General features: G+C 35.7%; 1 protein-coding gene across 1 annotated transcript in view; it reads right to left on the bottom strand.

Annotated features, from left to right (window-relative positions):
- The window catches only part of LOC126979886 (conserved oligomeric Golgi complex subunit 4), a 31,296-nt gene extending 12,790 nt beyond the window's left edge, over nt 1–18,506 (bottom strand). Inside the window, exons 1-10 of the mRNA XM_050829456.1 lie at nt 18,196–18,506; nt 17,898–18,095; nt 16,027–16,129; nt 14,785–14,917; nt 14,193–14,313; nt 12,065–12,244; nt 9,540–9,713; nt 8,964–9,088; nt 6,977–7,090; nt 6,298–6,514 (exon numbers count right to left, since the gene is read on the bottom strand). Coding sequence (XP_050685413.1) covers nt 6,298–6,514; nt 6,977–7,090; nt 8,964–9,088; nt 9,540–9,713; nt 12,065–12,244; nt 14,193–14,313; nt 14,785–14,917; nt 16,027–16,129; nt 17,898–18,095; nt 18,196–18,282 — 1,452 coding nt within the window. The 5' untranslated portion in view covers nt 18,283–18,506. The remainder of the gene's footprint in view (nt 1–6,297; nt 6,515–6,976; nt 7,091–8,963; nt 9,089–9,539; nt 9,714–12,064; nt 12,245–14,192; nt 14,314–14,784; nt 14,918–16,026; nt 16,130–17,897; nt 18,096–18,195) is intronic.
- Between the last annotated feature and the right edge of the window lie 597 nt (nt 18,507–19,103).

The following is a 19,103-nucleotide window of genomic DNA, read 5'->3' as shown; positions in this document are numbered from 1 at the left end:
ATCATAGAGAGCTTATTCAGATTGCTACAACTGAACAAGTAGATGGCTTATCGTATTTCAAGAATGATGACTTTGATACTTTTGAGGAATTATATACCGAATATGTGTCAGAACTTAAAGAAAAATTAGACATGTTTCAAGAGAAACCTAGTTCAGTAACTAATAATCCGATATATGATGAAGTCAAACTTCCAAGAATACAATTACCGTCTTTCTCTGGCAAATATGAGGAGTGACAAACATTTCACGATATGTTTGTGTCGCTAATACACAGAAACGAGAAATTATCTGCAGTGCAAAAACTACACTATCTTAAGAGTAGTATATCTGGAGAACCGGAAAGCTTGCTGCGTAATTTTCCGACCACTGAAAGAAATTATGAAGAGGCTTGGAAGCAACTGACTAAACGTTACAACAACAAACGTTACAATACAAATGCCATAGTGAAAGTATTATTCGCACAAAAACAAACGACTTCAGAGTCTTCGCATTCTATCAAGCAACTACTGGACACAACTACCGCTTGCTTAAAGGCGTTTAACAATATGGGTATCGACACAAGGTCGTGGGATACAATAGTGATTTACATAGTGGTTTCTAGATTGGACGTAGAGTCTCACAAACAGTGGGAAAATCAAGTAAGCATGCTAACAGAGGAATTGCCTACCTGGTCTCAGTTAGTGGACTTTCTTGAAGCTAGATTTCGTTGTTTGGAGATGATTGATTCCGGAAAGCAAACAGTTAAAAAAGTTTTCAACCTAAAAAGCAAATCACTAAAACTAAATCATTTCACACAGCAGTTTGGAAAACAGACAACACAACAGAGAAGAGAATTAGTACAAGCTAAGGGTCTGTGCTTCAACTGCATGCAGCCCACTCATGTGGTTAATAAATGTCGACAATCCACATGCTGCAAGAAATGTGGGAGAAGACACCACACGATGCTGCACTTTGATAAAGAAGGATCCATAGAGAACACTCATAATTTACAAGAAGTCACCAAAACAGGGATTGAGAATACTATTCAAGCACGTACGTCAACAGCAGAACCAAGAATCGTGGCTAATTTCTCGAAGCGTGAAAATCAGAGTAATAATGTTCTACTGGCGACAACACTTCTTAAGGCTCGATCAAGTAATGGTGAAAGACTTTTAGTGCGTGGTTTGTTAGATCAAGGCTCGCAAGCCTCATTCGTTACAGAATCTGCGGTTCAATTACTTGGCTTAAAACGTACTTCTGTTAATGGGTTCGTATCAGGTCTGGGAGATGGTCAAATGCATATTAAACATTTAGTTATGTTATATTTAGAGTCACGCCACAATCCAGAATTTTATATTCAAGTAAACGCATATGTTTTAGATTCGCTTACATCAATGCTTCCATGTGAAAAGCTAGATTCACCTGATTGGTTAGAGATTGAGGACTTGGAGTTAGCTGATCCGAATTACGCAACCCCGGGTAAGATTGATATCTTACTAGGAGCTGAAGTTTACGCAAATATTTTGTTAGAGGGCATGATAAAACACCCTAAAGGAAATCTCATCGCGCCAAATACGGCCTTTGGTTGGGTTTTATCGGGACAAGTGTCCAATTCATCTTTGGCTAAGACTAAAATAACAAGCTTGCATTTGCAAATCACGGACAACGACGAATATCTCAAGCATTTTTGGGAGTTAAAAGCTGAACCAGATAAAATTCAGAAAAGATTGTCTAAGGAGGAGCAAATGTGCGAAACGCTCTATGAAGCTACAACTATAAGGGACAAGGATGGAAGGTTCATTGTTACACTACCGTTTACTAATGAGGATCCTGAATGTCAGTACGGACAATCAAAAGGATATAGCAATGAGAAAACTACTGGCTTTAGAAAGAAGACTAAACAAAAATCCGAGGCTGTATGAAGAATACAGAAAAGTATTACGTGAGTATGTTACTCTTAATCACATGGCTCTAGTCGAAGCAGATGATGTGGACAATCCTAAAGCTGTCTATTTGCCACATCACGCTGTAGTTAGAGATGACAAGGAAACAACAAAAGTTCGTGTTGTTTTTAACGCGTCGAGCAAAGGTGTTAATGATGTGTCGCTAAATGACAATCTTATGGTTGGACCCAAGATACAGCAGGACTTAAGACACATATCCTTTCCGCATCGGACGTGCCCGCGGGCACTGGTAATTCAAAAAACAATGAGAGCGGCTGTGCCGCGGGGCACTCTTTTACCTCATCCAGTTTTCACCCTTATTAGGTGTACAAGATGGTTTATTTGCCTACGCAGTTATGAACGAGTGAATTCCCAAACACATTTCGATCCGTTACGATTCAAGGCCACCAATATTCGACGACATAGCTTTACGGACAAAGCACTTATGTGTCCACTTGTTCCCGGCCCGCGCAGCGAGCGTTCGTTATCAAGACTTTACACGAAGATCGTTCTTTGTGGAGATTTAAGCTTTATTTTATAATTAACATATACTATTCATTACAAAAACATAAAAGGAAATAAATAAAACAAGTAATTAACAATAATAACAATATTTATTTTAAAATATACCTATTTTTACACTTTTTTTCGAATGAAAAGTCTGTGTGAAATAAAAAAGAAAGACAATATGAATAATTTATACATGGTCTTATAGCTTGTTTCAATAGCTTTCAGTGACAGTCACTCAAATCACCCTAGTTATAAGCATTTTATAACTACACGTAAAATAATACACACGGGGAAAATGCCGCGAAAATGCCGGAAGCTTGCCGATCTACAGTGTACAGCGAGATCCGGAGCGCGCCGATCCGGAAAGGATATTGATGAGGTGGCGCACACATCCCATTTGCATCGTTGCCGATCTGGTAAAAATGTACAGGCAAGTGCTTGTTCATCCGAAACATGTCAATTTTCAGAGAATTTTATGGAGGCCAAGCCGAGACATGCCCGTCCAACATTACAAGCTACTTACATTGACATTTGGAACAGCATGTGCACCGTACCTTGCGGTTAAAAGCTTACAACGTTTGGCCGAAGACGAGAAAAGTAAGTTTCCTGTAGCTTCAGAAATTGCAAAAAATGACTACTACATCGACGATCTTATGACTGGATGTGAAACGATTCAAGAAGGTAAAATTATCTATGAAGAGATGAATGCACTTATGACGTCTGGTGGTTTTGAATTACAAAAGTGGAGCAGTAATAGTCAAGAGCTGTTGCAGTATATCAGAGATGACAATCATAAGAACGATAAATGCAGCACATTACCTATTAAACCAGATAATATGGTGAAGGTTTTGGGTATTCAATGGAATCGAGAATCCGACAATTTTGAGTACGTTGTCAACATTCCAGAAGTAAAATATCCAATCACAAAAAGACAAGTTTTATCAAACATTGCTTCGGAAGGAGTTGGTAGAAATTCAAAGAATTAGAATACCTCGATGGATGTGTTGCTCACGCGATAGCAGAGTTGAACTTCATGCGTTTTCAGACGCATCGAGGGCAGCTTATGCAGCAGCAGTATTTATTCGGGTCATTGATCAGGATAAATCTGTGCATGTGAATTTAGTGTCGGCTAAGACTAAGGTTGCGCCGATAGAGAAGGAAGTTTCAATTCCGCGTTTGGAATTGTGTGGCGCAGTTCTTGCAGCGAAATTATTAAATGAAATATCTCAAGTGATCCCTACATCAAAGGAAAATCTATATGGTTGGACTGATTCGACAATAGTATTAGCTTGGCTGAAGGGGGGATCAAGTAAATGGTCAACGTTTGTTAGTAATCGTGTGTCAGAAATTCTATCTATAATGGACTACGATCAATGGAGACATGTCTCGACCGAGACCAACCCTTCAGACTGCGCTTCAAGAGGATTAAATCCATCAGAAATGGTATCACATGATTTATGGTGGCATGGACATCAGTGGCTGAGAGAAATTGATATTAATGTACCTAACCTACAACTAGACGAGACACATGAAGAAGAAAGAATAATTTCAATGAAAGTTACAGAGAGTAAAGAAGATTTTGAATGGATGAGATTTTCAAGTTTAACGAAATTGTTAAGAGTGATTTCGTACTGTTGGAGAATAATACTACCAAAGACTGAGAGAGAAGCTTTACCTAGATTTATTACTGTAAAGGAAATGAATCAGACATTAGACAAGTGCATTAAACAAGCTCAGAAAGTTGCTTTTAATGAAGAGATTACGTTACTAGCGAACGGAAAGGAAATACCGAAACGAAGCATTCTTCATACTCTTTGCCCAATTTTGGATCAAAAGGGGTTATTAAGGGTAGGTGGACGTATTGATTTGGCCAACGTAAGCTATGACGCGCGGCATCCGATTATTATACCGACTAAGTCTCATCTTACACAGTTATTAGTATCGGATGCGCATAGCAAAACGCTTCACGGGGGACCACAAGTTATGTTAAATTTCATTCGTTCCAAATATTGGATAATACGGGCTAGAGATCAGGTCAAAAAGCATTTCAGGAGATGTATTGCTTGTTTAAGACATTCAAAAGCGAATAGAGTGCAGCTAATGGGACAACTTCCTGAAGCAAGGTTAAAGCCATGCAAGCCATTCAAGGCAACAGGGGTAGATTATGCAGGACCAGTTAATATCAAGTTTTCGCCAGGACGTGGTGCGAAATCCTACAAAGGATATATTTGTGTATTTGTCTGTATGGTGACACGTGCTATACACATTGAGGCTGTGACGGATTTAACATCTAAGGGATTCATTGCAGCATTTAGAAGATTCACATCTAGACGTGGGCATTGTCAAGATCTATATAGCGACAATGGCACAAATTTTGTTGGTGCTGATAATTAATTACGCGACATGTTCGATCGAGCTAAATCGAACCTCCCAGATGAAATAGCCGAGCTATTAACATTGGAATCTACAACGTGGCATTTTATACCACCACAGTCACCAAATTTTGGAGGCTTATGGGAAGCTGGAGTACGGTGCGCTAAAAATCATTTGAAGAAAGTTATCGGGGATAGTACTCTTACATACGAAGAGCTAGCTACTGTACTATCACAAATAGAAGCATGCTTAAACTCGCGTCCTATTTCCGTAATTAGTAATGAAGCAGATGACCTTCTCCCATTGACTCCTGGTCATTTTTTGGTAGGTGAGTCTTTATTAAATGTTAGTGATGAGAGTTATATTGACTGTAATACTAGTAGATTAGATAGATGGAAGTTAATTCAAAAAATAGTTAGAGACTTTTGGCAAAGGTGGTCTAAAGAATATTTATGTAATTTAAATCAAAGATATAAGTGGCAGTCAAAATTGTATGAACCAAAACTTAATGATGTTTGCATTGTAAGAGATGATAACATTCCACCATCTAAATGGATTTTAGTCAAAATTACACAGAAACATGTTGGACCTGACAATGTAACTAGGGTTGTTACTCTTAAGTGTAAAAATGGTTTTATAAAAAGACCCTTAAGCAAAATAAGTGTACTTGAAAATGATTGTGGTATTTAGTTAGGTTTAATTTTATAGTTTAAGTATATTAGATTGTCTGAGTAGTTCAATTCATCACAAACTGTTTAATTTTTTTTGGATTTTGTATTTAATTCTGTGAGATGTTCACGGTGGGCGGTTCAGTTATTTATTATGAACCAGCTGTTCTATGTTTTCTGTAAAATTATATGTTGTTAAAATGTTTAGAAGGCTCTTAGTTTTTAAAGGATAAATCCTTGGTGGGCGGAATGTCTGCGTTAACTGATTTTCGATGTTACTCATATAAAGTTTGTATAAAAATTTATAGATGGCGCTAGTAGTTGTTTACTTCGCGCTAACAAGATATGTAACGTTTTGCCCTATCAATTAGTTGGTTTGAATTTTTGTTGTTGTTCTTTATCAAAGTGAATAGACCTTTTAAGTTTTTAAGTAAAAGACTGTTAAGTTTTTGTAAATAAAATTTTTAAGGGAAGGGTTAATTGGTTGGATTTTTTTTAAATAAATATGGGAAGAATACCATCAGGACTTTTGCTTTCGTTTAAATATTTCAAGGCATTAAAACATTTTGTTGTCTTATTTCGACAGATATTAATAAACATTGGGGAGAGTAATATTTTGGGTACAGAGATTGCGTTACTACATTAGGTGAATAGACTGACGAAAAATGCGAGGCAAATAGGTTGCATATTTCTTTGCCAGTATTAGCAACATTGTCATATAGATAAATTTCGCTAGGGATGCCAGAAATTATGGTGCCCATAGTGGGCGAATACGAAACGCAATTGTTTTTTTATTTCAAATGTACAAATTGTTTAATAGTTACAAAGTAGAGTGCGCGGTGCGCGTCGTGCTCTGCGGACAGATGCAGCGGCGTGGCGTCCCGAGTGTAGCGCGACCGTGGCGGCGGCGGCAGCGGCAGCGGGTCGGGTGGCGGCCGCGCCAGGCGCCGGGCCAGCGCCGCCGCCGCCCGCTCCAGCTGAGCCCCCGCCTCGTTCACGGCGCAGCACGCACCTTCCACGCTGCCCGTCGTCACGCCACGCCTGCACACGTTTTCATTCTTAAAGTGAAACTTTTATAACATCGTCTCAAACTTTTTCGTCTGTGTGTTGCATGTCGCGTGACGGTCGGGCGGCGCCTATAGTTAGCGGCAGCTGACCGTGTAGTATGTAGACTATTACTCATTTGTGCCAGTCCTTCACGCTATTTTGTTTGTTTTTAATATTTCCCATTATCATTCCGATTTTCCAAACATAAAAGTAAGATTGATAAAGCGATTTGTATACCCTTAATGGAATATTATTCCAAAAATTTTTTTTAAATGTGTATAATGTGAAAAAAAAATCACTTTTACCGTGGTTTCATAAAACCACACGATCCTTTTTTTTGTTTAGGAAATCAACAGTTTTTCACAAAATATAGTAAAATTTAAAATTAATAATTCTATGCTTTCACTTCTATGGGCAGTCCCTACAAGTGCCTTTTTTTTCTTTTTGCGCACATACCTTATTACCTTCCGTACAATAAAGAAAACATCATCCACTAGACTAGAGCTGGTCTCTCCTGGCTGCTGGTTCGACAGTTTCAGCGCTTTATTAACACTCTCTTCCAGGTAGTATCTGATTTACAAAAGAAAAGATTCAGTTAGATATATGTAACTAAAATACTATTACCTATATTAATTTTTCAGTTGAATTGTTCGAACATAATGAACATAATCGCTGTTTCATTGTTATTGTTACGATGCGCGATCAACTCGATCAGCGACTGTACAATTAAACGTCAACCGCGTCGCGCGACCTCGCAAATAAACTTAATATTAGAACTCATAACGTAGTTTTAATAGCAAAGCATCCCAATTCGTTCATGGTCCTTCGAGCCGGATTTTAACCAGCGACCTATGAATATTATTTTGTTTGCACAGATCATAAATATATATGTATTGCATAAGTGAAATAATATAATACTAAAGAACACGTATCATTGACTCAGCTACAGCAGATAATATATCAGCAACTACGTGGAAGTATCTATTTTCTTCTAATATGCAAATCAATTTATTATTTTCTGCGTTTAGAATTGAGTAATTTTAGCATACATTTTCATTCATTGTTTTACGTTTCGTGATTTTTCTTTTTGGAAGACTAGAAAAAAAGCGCGTTAGGATCACCTGGTGTAAAGTGATCGCCTACATTATCTTGCATCACCAGAGGAATTACGGGAGCCTTTCAGAAGTGATGGGTTTGAGAGGAAGATTCTGTTACAATTAATTAGTATTAGAGAATTAATATTAGAGGGTGCAAACGGGCAAGTACCTCTCATAAAGGAAAATAACAAACCATCCGCAATACCAGAGGTCAAGAGATGCGTTAGATGATATCATCTCATAGGAGTTGTTCCGGTAGCCTTACTTAAAACCGGACATTACGTCAAAATGATAAATTCTTTCTGCATCACATCGGTGTATGGCATCGGAAATTTTAGGAGATTTACGCGTTTTAATCCTAAGCACAATATTTTCTTTAAATTATATCAATACCTAAGATCCAAAAAGAAATAACAATGAATAAGTATAAAATAGAAACATATCTATCAATTCATCATTTTATTATTAGATTAGCAATAAAGTATGAAGAAATATACAACGTCCTACAATGGCGACATTAAGTGAACGAACGGATAGAGCTACTTAACCTAATGGTTAAGTATCAATAAAAGAAAAATTTAAAGAAATTAATATTATGACTGTTCATTGTCTGTAAATTTAATATACGTTCATATCACTAAAAATCGTCACCATTTTGCTCATAAAAGTGATTTTCATTATCATAACACTAGAAATAAGAGGTTGCTTGCAACTAAGTAGGCTTCATAAGATAATTCAGGCATTATCTATAAATAAATTTAAATACTACTCCACAGCTGAAAATCTAAGTTATCGGACAGACTGGGACTAGATTATGATTATTTTATAGCAATTACAATGACATTAGGTACAATATTGTATATTTTATTAAAAAGAGCGCAAAAACAGTGCTAGGAGAGTTTCTTGCGCCCCTTTTTCTCTCAGAGCGCCCTTTGTTTTCGAAAAGGTAGTAGTTTTAGAAGTGACATCAAAAATAATTCTAAACTTATCAATTTTGAGAAAATAAATGCCTTTTCTGCCTTTGATCATAAAAAATACATAATTCACCTAAAGAAATGAATTTACAATAATATAATCTCGCGTAATTTTCTTGGAATTTACAATAATAACAACTTGTAAGTAATCCAGTAGTAGGACCATAGGCACTAACACCTACTTGCCCCACACCGAGCCCTAGCAGTTCAATACTCGCTATTAATTATTAATCGGTTAAGTAGTTCTACCCATGTACACAAAAAGAATTAAAAAAAACATACCGACGAATTGAGAGCCTCCTCCTTTTTTGAAGTCGGTAAAAATATATTTTTTAAAGTTCCGGTAATAATATTTAGTGTGTATATAAATACCTTTCCAGAGTCAAGTATTGTGTGAGTATGTCCTGAGCGGCTCGCGTGAGCTCACAATCTGATATTATCTTTTCTACGGCGTTCGTGCATGAGGTCTTGGATGCCTCGTCCGGATAAGTGTTGAGCTGGTAATATATGAGATATACATCAATCAGTCATCCTTAAATATTATTTCACAAAGGTGTGTTTTTAGGGGAACACCATAACTTCCACAATACTTCATCAAATTTAATGAATCTAATAAGCTAAGCCAACAGAAATTATTCTCCATTTGAGTAATTCACCCACTGTAGGTAGTTTGATTGAAATTTATAATACGCGTTATAAGAACACGACTTGTAAATATTTTCAGGTTTTTTTATGAAAATAAGGGACGAGACGAGCAGGATGTTCAGCTGATCTTGCTTTTTGAAAAATGCCAAAATACCGAACGGCACTACAATACAGCCGTAAACATTAGTTTACACATTACTGCTTGACGGCAGAAATAGGCGCCGTTGTTAGTACCCATAATCTAGCCGGCTTCCGCTGTACAAGCTGTACAAAGGAGCCTCCCACTGGTATGAGTATACTTACGTCAACTCGGCGCCGCAAGAAATTGAAATACATTTGCACGCGAGAGTGCGCAAGAGCGAGCTCCGCAAGAGCTGGCTCCACAGCGCGAGGCCCCGCCCCCGAGCCGCGTGACGTCATCGCCCCGCCCCGCGCCGTCACCACCTCGCGACACACTGCGCGCGCGCCGTTACTCACCTGTTATAGTTTATTTATTTATTAGGGTCAACAAACAGTGCTCACAATAGTACTTATAATATAGTATTAACTAGCTGACCCAGCAAACGTTGTATTGCCGATATTAAAATCGCGATACAAAAGGAACTGTTGATCGTAGATGGGTGAAAATTTTAAGTTGTATGTATTTTTAATGCTGACTCATGATCAAACAAATTTAAAAAAAAATGTCAAAAAAAATAAAATTTCGTGTAAACCCTTAACATTTAGGGGGATGAAAAATAGATGTTGTCCGATTCTCAGACCTACCCAATATGCACTGAAAATTTCATGAGAATCCGTCAATCCGTATCGTAGGAGTTCAAAGTTTAACACCATGACACGAGAATTTTATATATTAGATGTAAGTTAAGAGTAATTGTGTCACCAGCACCGTTAGCCACGTGTTACATTACATTGTCATAAAATGTTCAATAATGGTGATAAAGAAAGATAATTAAAAATTCTAAGATAAAATAATCAAGTAGCTTAACAGTAATATTTATAGCGTTTTTAAGGCAGATACTGACATCTTTTTAAATGATCCCACACGAGAAGCAAAGATATCAATATGAGTAAAATTGTTATTACAGGTAGCAGTCGAAGAATGGGTGATCGTTTTCCAACATCGATCTACAACTATGTGTGTTGGGTGAAACCCAGTAGTGCAACATATTATTAAGAGCATTGCAGTCATATCTGTTAGGACATATATCATATTTTAGAGTTCCTTGCAGACCTGAAACACGCACTCTTCAAAAAGATGTGTTTACAGAGAAAACGATAAGAGCACATACATGTCACACTAGTAATAGTTATACCAGACGAGCTTGTAAACTTTTTTAACGAAATATTTGGAAATTTAGATATTTTTCACTTGCCGTTTGCAAAATTATGATTAAAGAAGCCATGTCTAACCATGAGTAGCTTAAGTAAATCTTTCTATTTTATTTTCATATCGTAATATATTAAGTTTTGTATTTTATAAGTTTTATATTTTATCACTTTATTTGCATTTAAAAACATATTACATATTTTATTTATAACAAAGCAGTCACATTGTAAGTTATTAAGTAGTTATAAAATTATTTTATCTATACCCATGCTTTAAATCCTCTATTAAAGATTCTGAAACAGTTGGCTTATTGCCAACATTAAAACACCCAATGTTCTAATAACCATTACATCATCCAAAAGAGTGTTGTAATGTTGTACTGAATTTCATAACAACACTCTTATATTTTTTTTATCCCTTCATGCGCAAAGAGTTTCAACAAACAGCCACATTCTTATTGCTCGATGCGTGGTATCTGTATGAATTTCAAAAAAAGAAAATTTTCGTTTACGCGCGTTCCACACCAGAACGTCGCGCACCGTAAAAAAAAAGTAGGTTATTCGAATCCCCGCCATTCTTCTTCGATATTTTTATTGTTTTGTTTACAAAAAATGAGCGATTAATTTTAAACGCTGCAAAAGAACATTATATTCGAGTGAATTTTAATTATTGCACTATACAAAATGTAAATTACTACTAAAATAAATAACTGTTTCACTGTGTACTTACTTTATTTGTATATAATCAGTAATGAATGATATAAGGTTACTACTAGGACTGGTGTTTTAATGTTAGCAGTAAGTTCTGTTCCAGAATCTTTTAGAGGATTCATTTTCTGGGTGTAGATAAAGTCTTGTATGCAACTGTTGATAATTAGGCATTAAAACATTCATGTGATACTATTATATATCATATATACATTTTATAAAGTGGGCAACAATAATACTATAAGTACTTTTTTAAAGATATATGAAAAAAAAAATAAAAAAATTTTTGAATAAATTTAATATTGATGCTAATAATATTTAAAGCTCATTAAAATACCGTCGAATCATAATCTTTAAAGGCATCCCAATAACAATAGCGAAATTTACATATTGCACGCTTGAAACAGTACCGAATATCGGTAGTCTATTATAAGCACACATCACAGAAGAATGTAAAAAAACAGTTTAGTTCAAATCTAAAAATTAAAAAATGTGCGTCTCGGGACGCCCGACAGGAGTGATAACTTAAACTAATCTAACTTGTTCAACTTGAGCAAAACTTAGGTTATTACCTAAATGTTATGTATATAAATATGAAATTTTATAAACATGTGATGTAAAATTTGTCTCATTAATAAACGCAATACCCTATCCTGCAATTCTGTAGTGACAAAGGCAAGATAAAGACAAACAGTTCTAAAATTGGAATAACTTTACTCCGCGTTTATTATTAACACTACTTGTCATTTCTGTGCTTATCCATGGATAACTGGCTTAAAAATAAATCTTACAGCGGTCTGTAGGACGCCGAGAGCGCGGGGAAATGTAAGCGGAGCGGGCGTGCACAACAAGCGAACACGCTCAATTCGCTCCGCCGCCGCTTCTAAAGCCCGCGTAAGCGCATCTGCGTACACGGCGCCCTCTGCTGGATTGCCAGTCACCACGCTAGCGCGACGCACCTTCATCTCTAGCTAAATATTTAAATAAGATAAATAGATAAAGCCTTATATTCACTTACAAAAAGAATACAATTTCTTATATCGAACTTATATAAAATCCAGTTAGTCTTCAGCTGTTTGCCAATTGGCATAGGCTTCCTCCAACTTTTTCCACTCCTTTCTGTTATTTTTTTAATGAGAATAAGGGACGAGACGAGCAGGACGTTCAGCTGATGGTAAATAATACGCCCTGCCCATTACAATACAGTGTCGCTACGGATTCTTGAAAAACCCAAAAATTTTGAGCGGCACAACAACTGCGCTTGTCACCTTGAGACATAAGATGTTAAGTCTCATTTGCCCAGTAATTTCAGTAGCTACGGCGACCTTCAGACCGAAACACATAAACACAGTAATGTTTACACATGACTGCTTCACGGCAGAAATAGGCGCCGTTGTGGTACCCATAATCTAGCCGGCATCCTTTGCAAAGGAGCCTGTCCCACTGGTAAATCTGTCCTCACATTTTTGGCGGGGTCTTCCCCTGTTTTTTATGCCATTCTATGACCTTTTTGTTCCACTTCTCCTTCCCTCTACTGATATGCCCAGCCCATTTCCACTTCAGTTTCCTGATAATTTATCCAATGTCTCGAACATTTGTGCTTCTTTTGAACTTCTAACCTAACTCGGTTCATTTTCTTGATCCCAATCATGCTTCGCTCCATTGAAAGCTGGCACATGTTTAATTTCCTGAAGTTCAATATAGTAAGTTTCATGTAATATTATTTTTAATAGTTTTTAACTATGGTTCGTTATTTCGTTGTTTTTATGTGAATAAAATTTGAGAATCTTTTCAATATTGATAACATTTGACATTTGTAACGTAGAAGCTTGGAAACTACTTTTTTTTACTATACATAAAATTAGTACTTTTGTAAAATGAAGGCTTTGCATGCCAATAGTATTTCAACATTTGCCTGTTGATAGGAAGCTGGTAAAATGAAAGAGTTCTTATTGCATAGAACCTCTACATGATTTTTGTTTTCATCCCACCAGTTTAGTTCTACCATAGACAAACCTGGCAGCCTTATAATTAATGTGAGTCCAATTTTTTTCTTCAATTTTTGTTCAGTTTCAATGTGTGCGTTGGCTACTTGAATATTATTCGACTACCTACAATTACAATAGATTCAGTTTCATTTTCTATCTTGCTGTACGAGCTGTTGCTACAATACGATAGTCAAATGAAAGATAGTGTTTATAAATTAGGTATATATATAATGAAAATGGTCTTTGTTTGAGGCTCAATCACGCCTAAACCACTGATCGTATCGACATGAAACTACCACCATTCGATGCGAAATTTAGGTTTATTGCTACTTATTTTTCGAATTCCAACGTTCCTTCATTAATTTATTTCCTTTTAAAATTCGAACAGCGAAGCGGTCGGGAACGGCGAGTTACGTATATAAATAAAATTTCATGAACAATGCGGGACTCGAACCCGTGACCACTCGCGTTCCGTTTGAGCGCTCTTTCCAACTGAGCCAACCGTTCGAGTGACGTATCGTTGATAAAATCTTGTATGCTTTGTTCAACTCTCGGATTCTTTCGGGTTCGAGTCCCGCATCGTTCAATTTTTATTTGTGTATAGGAGGTTTATCACTTTAAAACATAGCAAATTAATTACGTATATCTTTAATATAATAAGGAGGTTGTTGTGAATGTTAATGAGCTCGCACGATAAGTATTCGTCGCGAAATCGTATTGATTATAATACCGCACTTATCGCTGTATTGATAGAGGAAGAAATACGGATGCATCCTCCCCGATGTGATGATGAGATGAGATACAAGGTGATTAAAATTTTTGTCTTAAACTCTCCTTGAAGAGCACTTTCCCTTAAACCTGTGACACAGTTTTGTCTACTGTTTCAAGTTTAGAATTTATTGGTTTCTATATGAAATCTCATTGTGTTTACCTGTGAGGCAACATATTTGGCTAGCAAGTCCACTCCTTGCTCAGCGTAACCAATCTGTGGGAACAGCTTGAACAGTCGCTCTATTGACTCATCATCTTCTTTTCTAGACGCTTCTTCGAACCTAAAAACAAATTAGTTAAAGGATTTATTTGTGTTTCGGAACTTTATTGATTTCTATTCACCAGTGTGAGGCTCCTTTGCACAGGAAGCCGGCTAGATTATGGGTACCGTATGGTATGGCGCCGTAGCTAGTAAAATTACTGAGCAAATGAGACTTCATCCTATGTTTCAAGGTGACGAGCGCAATTGAGTGCAGTTCAGAATTTTTGGGTTTTTCAAGAATCCTGAGCGGCACTTCATTGTAATGCGTATGGTGTATCAATTATCATCAGCTGAACGTCCTGCTCGTCTCGTCCCTTATTTTGATTAAAAAAAAAACTTTAATGATGATCCCAATATCTTCAAAACCAATAATTTCACTAAGGCATTCGTAAGACCATGGTACTCTAAGAAACCCAATCAAAATATAACCCCACACATAGTCCACCAGGCACTTTTAGGTTTAAGAAAGACTATTTTGTTTTAGAATTACTTTTTGACGAGGTGATCCCTCAATGTGCTCGCAGCTGAAGTAATATTTAGTCTGGGGTCTGTGTCACCTCTCGCCCGCGCGGCCGCCACTGAAGCTGGTTCCATGCTCAGAAAACGTGATATATGACCTGCAGCTGAAAACAGTTAGATCTATGTTACTTCAATATTAACATTAATATTTTAATTAATTGTTAAATAATGAAATTTTCAATTCCAAATATAGAAGAAGATAAAGGGGAGTTTTTTTTGTATTTTCTCCATTCTGCCAGCTAATAATAAAGATTATTTTTGTACTTTTTCGATAAAATTTTGTGGGTCTGGGCTCTATAATCTACATAATATTGCGAACACATTTTTTTGTCCGTAGTAAAAATAAGGAGGGTAATGGAATTTTCTAACAGCCTATCCTGTAGTGTTTAAAGTGTCTTATGAGCGGAGTACCATTATAACCAATAATTTAATATTCAGATTTTACCATAATTATAATTACATTAAATTATATTCATTATATTTTAAAGGCCGGCAACGCTCCTGTGATTCCTCTCTGACACCAGGTGACCCGTACACTCGTTTGTCCTCCATTTTCCATAAAAAAAATCAGATTTAGTGCCACAACTTTGTTATGAATATCTTGCTTTCTCAGGAAGTATTAATAAAATATGTTATGATGTGTGAGAAGGATCTGAGACATCTGAATCTAATCTAAGCAAAAGAATCTTGGAAACAATATCCATATTGTATAGCCTGTATAGCCGAGTGGTTAGAGGTCCTACCTACTAAGCTAGAGGTCCCGGGTTCGAATCCCGGTAGGTGCAAGCATTTATATGATGAATATAGATGTTTGTTTCCAAGTCATGGATGTTTAAATGTATTTATGTATGTTTATATGAATATATGTATGAAGTATATTGTATTAAATATATCATTGTCTTGTAACCCATAACACAGGCTATATATGCTTAACTTGGGGCAAGATAATTTGTGTAAAAAGTGTGTCAATATTATTATTATATTGATGTTATAATAATTTTGAGCAGCGGCCATCTTGGAAAAAAAGAAAACATTCTAAATTTGTTCTCTACTATGACAAATACCATGAATATTATTATTCATACTTTTGGAATTCCAATGTGATCCCAAAGTAGTTCTCTACTATTCTGAGTACCTTGAAGATGGTATCCTACTAATTGTGGTAATTATAATTTTTGTTCAGTCACAATATAAGTAGTGTGTTAATATTTACCAGTTTCATAATCATGAGCCTTGATAGCTGCTTCAACTCCAGCACTGCAGACCTTTAGTTCTATCAGATCATCAGCCCTTCTTTGACATTCCGCAACTCTTGACTGAAATAAAAGAAACAGTCATAGTGTGCAGTTAATATATGTGACCAGCAGAATCTATTACAACCATCGTCTAAATTTATAAAGACTAAATAATGACACACCACACCATCAAATTGGAAAATAGTCTTGTAGTAATAATAATATTGTTTTAAAAGCATATTGTAAGAGAATACAGATTTATATGGGCAAAACATAAAAGTCTAATATTTAGTTTGACACCATTGACACAGAATTGCTAGTGTATAGACCACTTGACAGCAAGTAATAGGTGGCCAATTTTGATTTGTCAATGTGTTCTTTAGCTAGTGGTTTTAATATTCAAAATACTAGGGTGCTTGGTATGGTATGGTATGGTATAGGGGCTCCTGTTTCCGCAATGAAACCACTAGCATGGGTCTATTTTGCGTGCAGTAATGGCCAGTTACTCCTATAATTCCTCCAATATTTGTCTTTAAAACTCACACAGACAGTCTCATGCCAGATTTTGGCGAGACAACACATCCTGAGGATGCCTTGTGTAGAGGCGAAACAAGTGTCGAATTGTTTTAAAGACAAATATTAGCGGAATTAATACTAAAGAAGACTTAAATCATTTGTGCAGTTATGGATTTCCGCAAAGTAATGCCTAATTCAAAAAAAAATAATCTAGGGTGCTAATACCAAGTGTGGCTGACTACTTATAAGCTGTCAATAAAAATTGGTTACAGTAACAATAGATTTGCTTTCCTTTTTTATCTTGCTGTATCTCTATTTATTCTGTTCTTCTCTACTGCAGACTTTGACTATATGTCAAGACATCTTTTCTCAAAGGCTCATGGAGATATTAAGGTATAGTAAAAATAAAACTGAATAACATTACACAAATAAAATTTGAAAAACAAAATTTTATGAATGATGCTAGGCTTAAGCTTTTTCAAATTTTATTTGTGTATTAAGCCTAGAAGTGAGGGTTATCACTTTAAAAACATAACAAATTGTTTTGAATAACATTAATTTGAGATAATATCAAACATTTTTTTGAGATTATCTCAAACACTTTTAGAGAATTTTATGCGCTCCACATTGTTTGTAGTTCAATGAGACCTTATAAGTATGGCAAAAAGGGTTTCAACATGTTCAAGTGTTTGGTACTCATTGAACATTATTAATATTCAAACTTTTTAAAAGATATGTTAAGTTGTTGTCCATTCAACTTCACTACATCACCTGCTGCTGTATTATCCCTTAATTTAGTCCTTAAAGTCTAGAGAATGAATCACTTCTATGTGAAAGGCTGACAACAGATGTCTTGTACTCTGGTATTGCTGTTGTCTAAGGGTAGCTAGCTTTGCTTTCCATCAGGTAGACCAGTTGCCTGTTTGCCCCCCTCTAATATAAAAAGATCTACATGCATATACAATACATACATTTTTTCTAAACTCTCATTTAATTTATATGTTAAAGCAGTACACAAATAGACACACAAACATAAGAGTACCCTGGCGGTATGTAGCCACCATTACCCATGCACTATCAGAGAACTCATAAGAAGCTTACCAACCTGAAATTACCCAGAAAGAAGTTTGTTTTACAATTTGTAAGTACATGGAAAAAGCTCCACACTGAGGACAAGAGCTACAAGCTCATCCAGATGGTGATGATCAGAGAGATTGTCATGTGTGGTGCCTTGTTGCATGGTCAATTAGCTGTTCAGTACACTCCCCATTTACAATTGTCATACAACAATAATAATTTTTTCATAATTTCATAAAACATTAAAAATATTTACCCTCGCAAGATCTAGCTGGCGAACTTTTGCACTAACATCTCGTGCTAATGTTGCAGTTCTCTCTACCATGTCAGCAGCCACTTGTGCGTCACTCTTTACTTCACCCAACTTAGTATAAGCCTGACTGGCAGAACGTAGTCGACCTTCCAGACTGCAGGCTTTTGATAAAGCATTGGTTAGGGCATCATTCACTTCCTTCTGTTTGTACAAATTTATTCCATTACAATGAAAATGAAACAAAATATGTTAATCAATTTCATTTCAAAGGGTTTATGAAGTGATAATATAACATGATTACCTCTTCTGTTTCTATTTCGTTAAGAGCCATTTGAAGACCGTCTGCATTGGACACATCGTACTTTTCTAAAAGCAATGCTATGGACATTCTTATTTTGAACAGTAATACTGCAATATATATGCGTTAACTGATAATCTATTTTTAAGCCTTGCTATTGTATTTAGAATCCCAGAATTATTGTAAATTTTTTAAGCTAATATATATCAAAAATATTATTAACAAACCACTCATTTATTAAATTATCACAAGTATAAAGCTAGCTGAACTTAATATTTTGTAAATAAAAAATTAATCTACTACAACTCAGGCGAATCAAATTAACATGACAATTGACACCTGCTCAAATGTCATTGGTCCAAGTACAGTGTGCAAATAAGTTATTTTTTCCATTCCACTTTCACTCACACGAAAACGAATAAAAATTACATAGATGTAGCGGTTTTAGGTAGTAACTTATAGTTGTGATTCAATTTACAGGGATATAAAAAATAGAAATTCATATTTTTGTATTCGACGATATTGCTATCATTGTCATATTACAAAAAGCTGTTTCAAGAAGAAATCAAACGTAACAATGACAACAAAACTTTTAAAAGGTACTCCATTAAACAGTATTTTATTTAAACAAAAACTTATCATTTTATGTAATAAAGAAAATATAACAGCAAGAGAATACCTCAAATATTTTGGAGTGCAATGACACGTGCAACGGTGACTGCGAAGTGTGATGCTATCGCTTATTGTGTTAAAAATTAAATCGTTAATATATTAACGTTATAAAACTGTTAACCACAAAAAAAAACAATAACATTTTAATATTAATTGCTCTAAGAGAATTTTTGTATTCTAATTTGATTGATAGTGATCGGTGCTAAAGATTGAAAAATGTTTTATTTTCTTATTTTATA

The sequence above is a fragment of the Leptidea sinapis genome, chromosome 4 (assembly GCF_905404315.1).
Source record: "Leptidea sinapis chromosome 4, ilLepSina1.1, whole genome shotgun sequence".
Taxonomy (NCBI): Eukaryota; Metazoa; Arthropoda; class Insecta; order Lepidoptera; family Pieridae; genus Leptidea; species Leptidea sinapis.
Note: the sequence above shows the minus strand (reverse complement) of the source record. Positions and strands in the feature narration are given on the sequence as shown.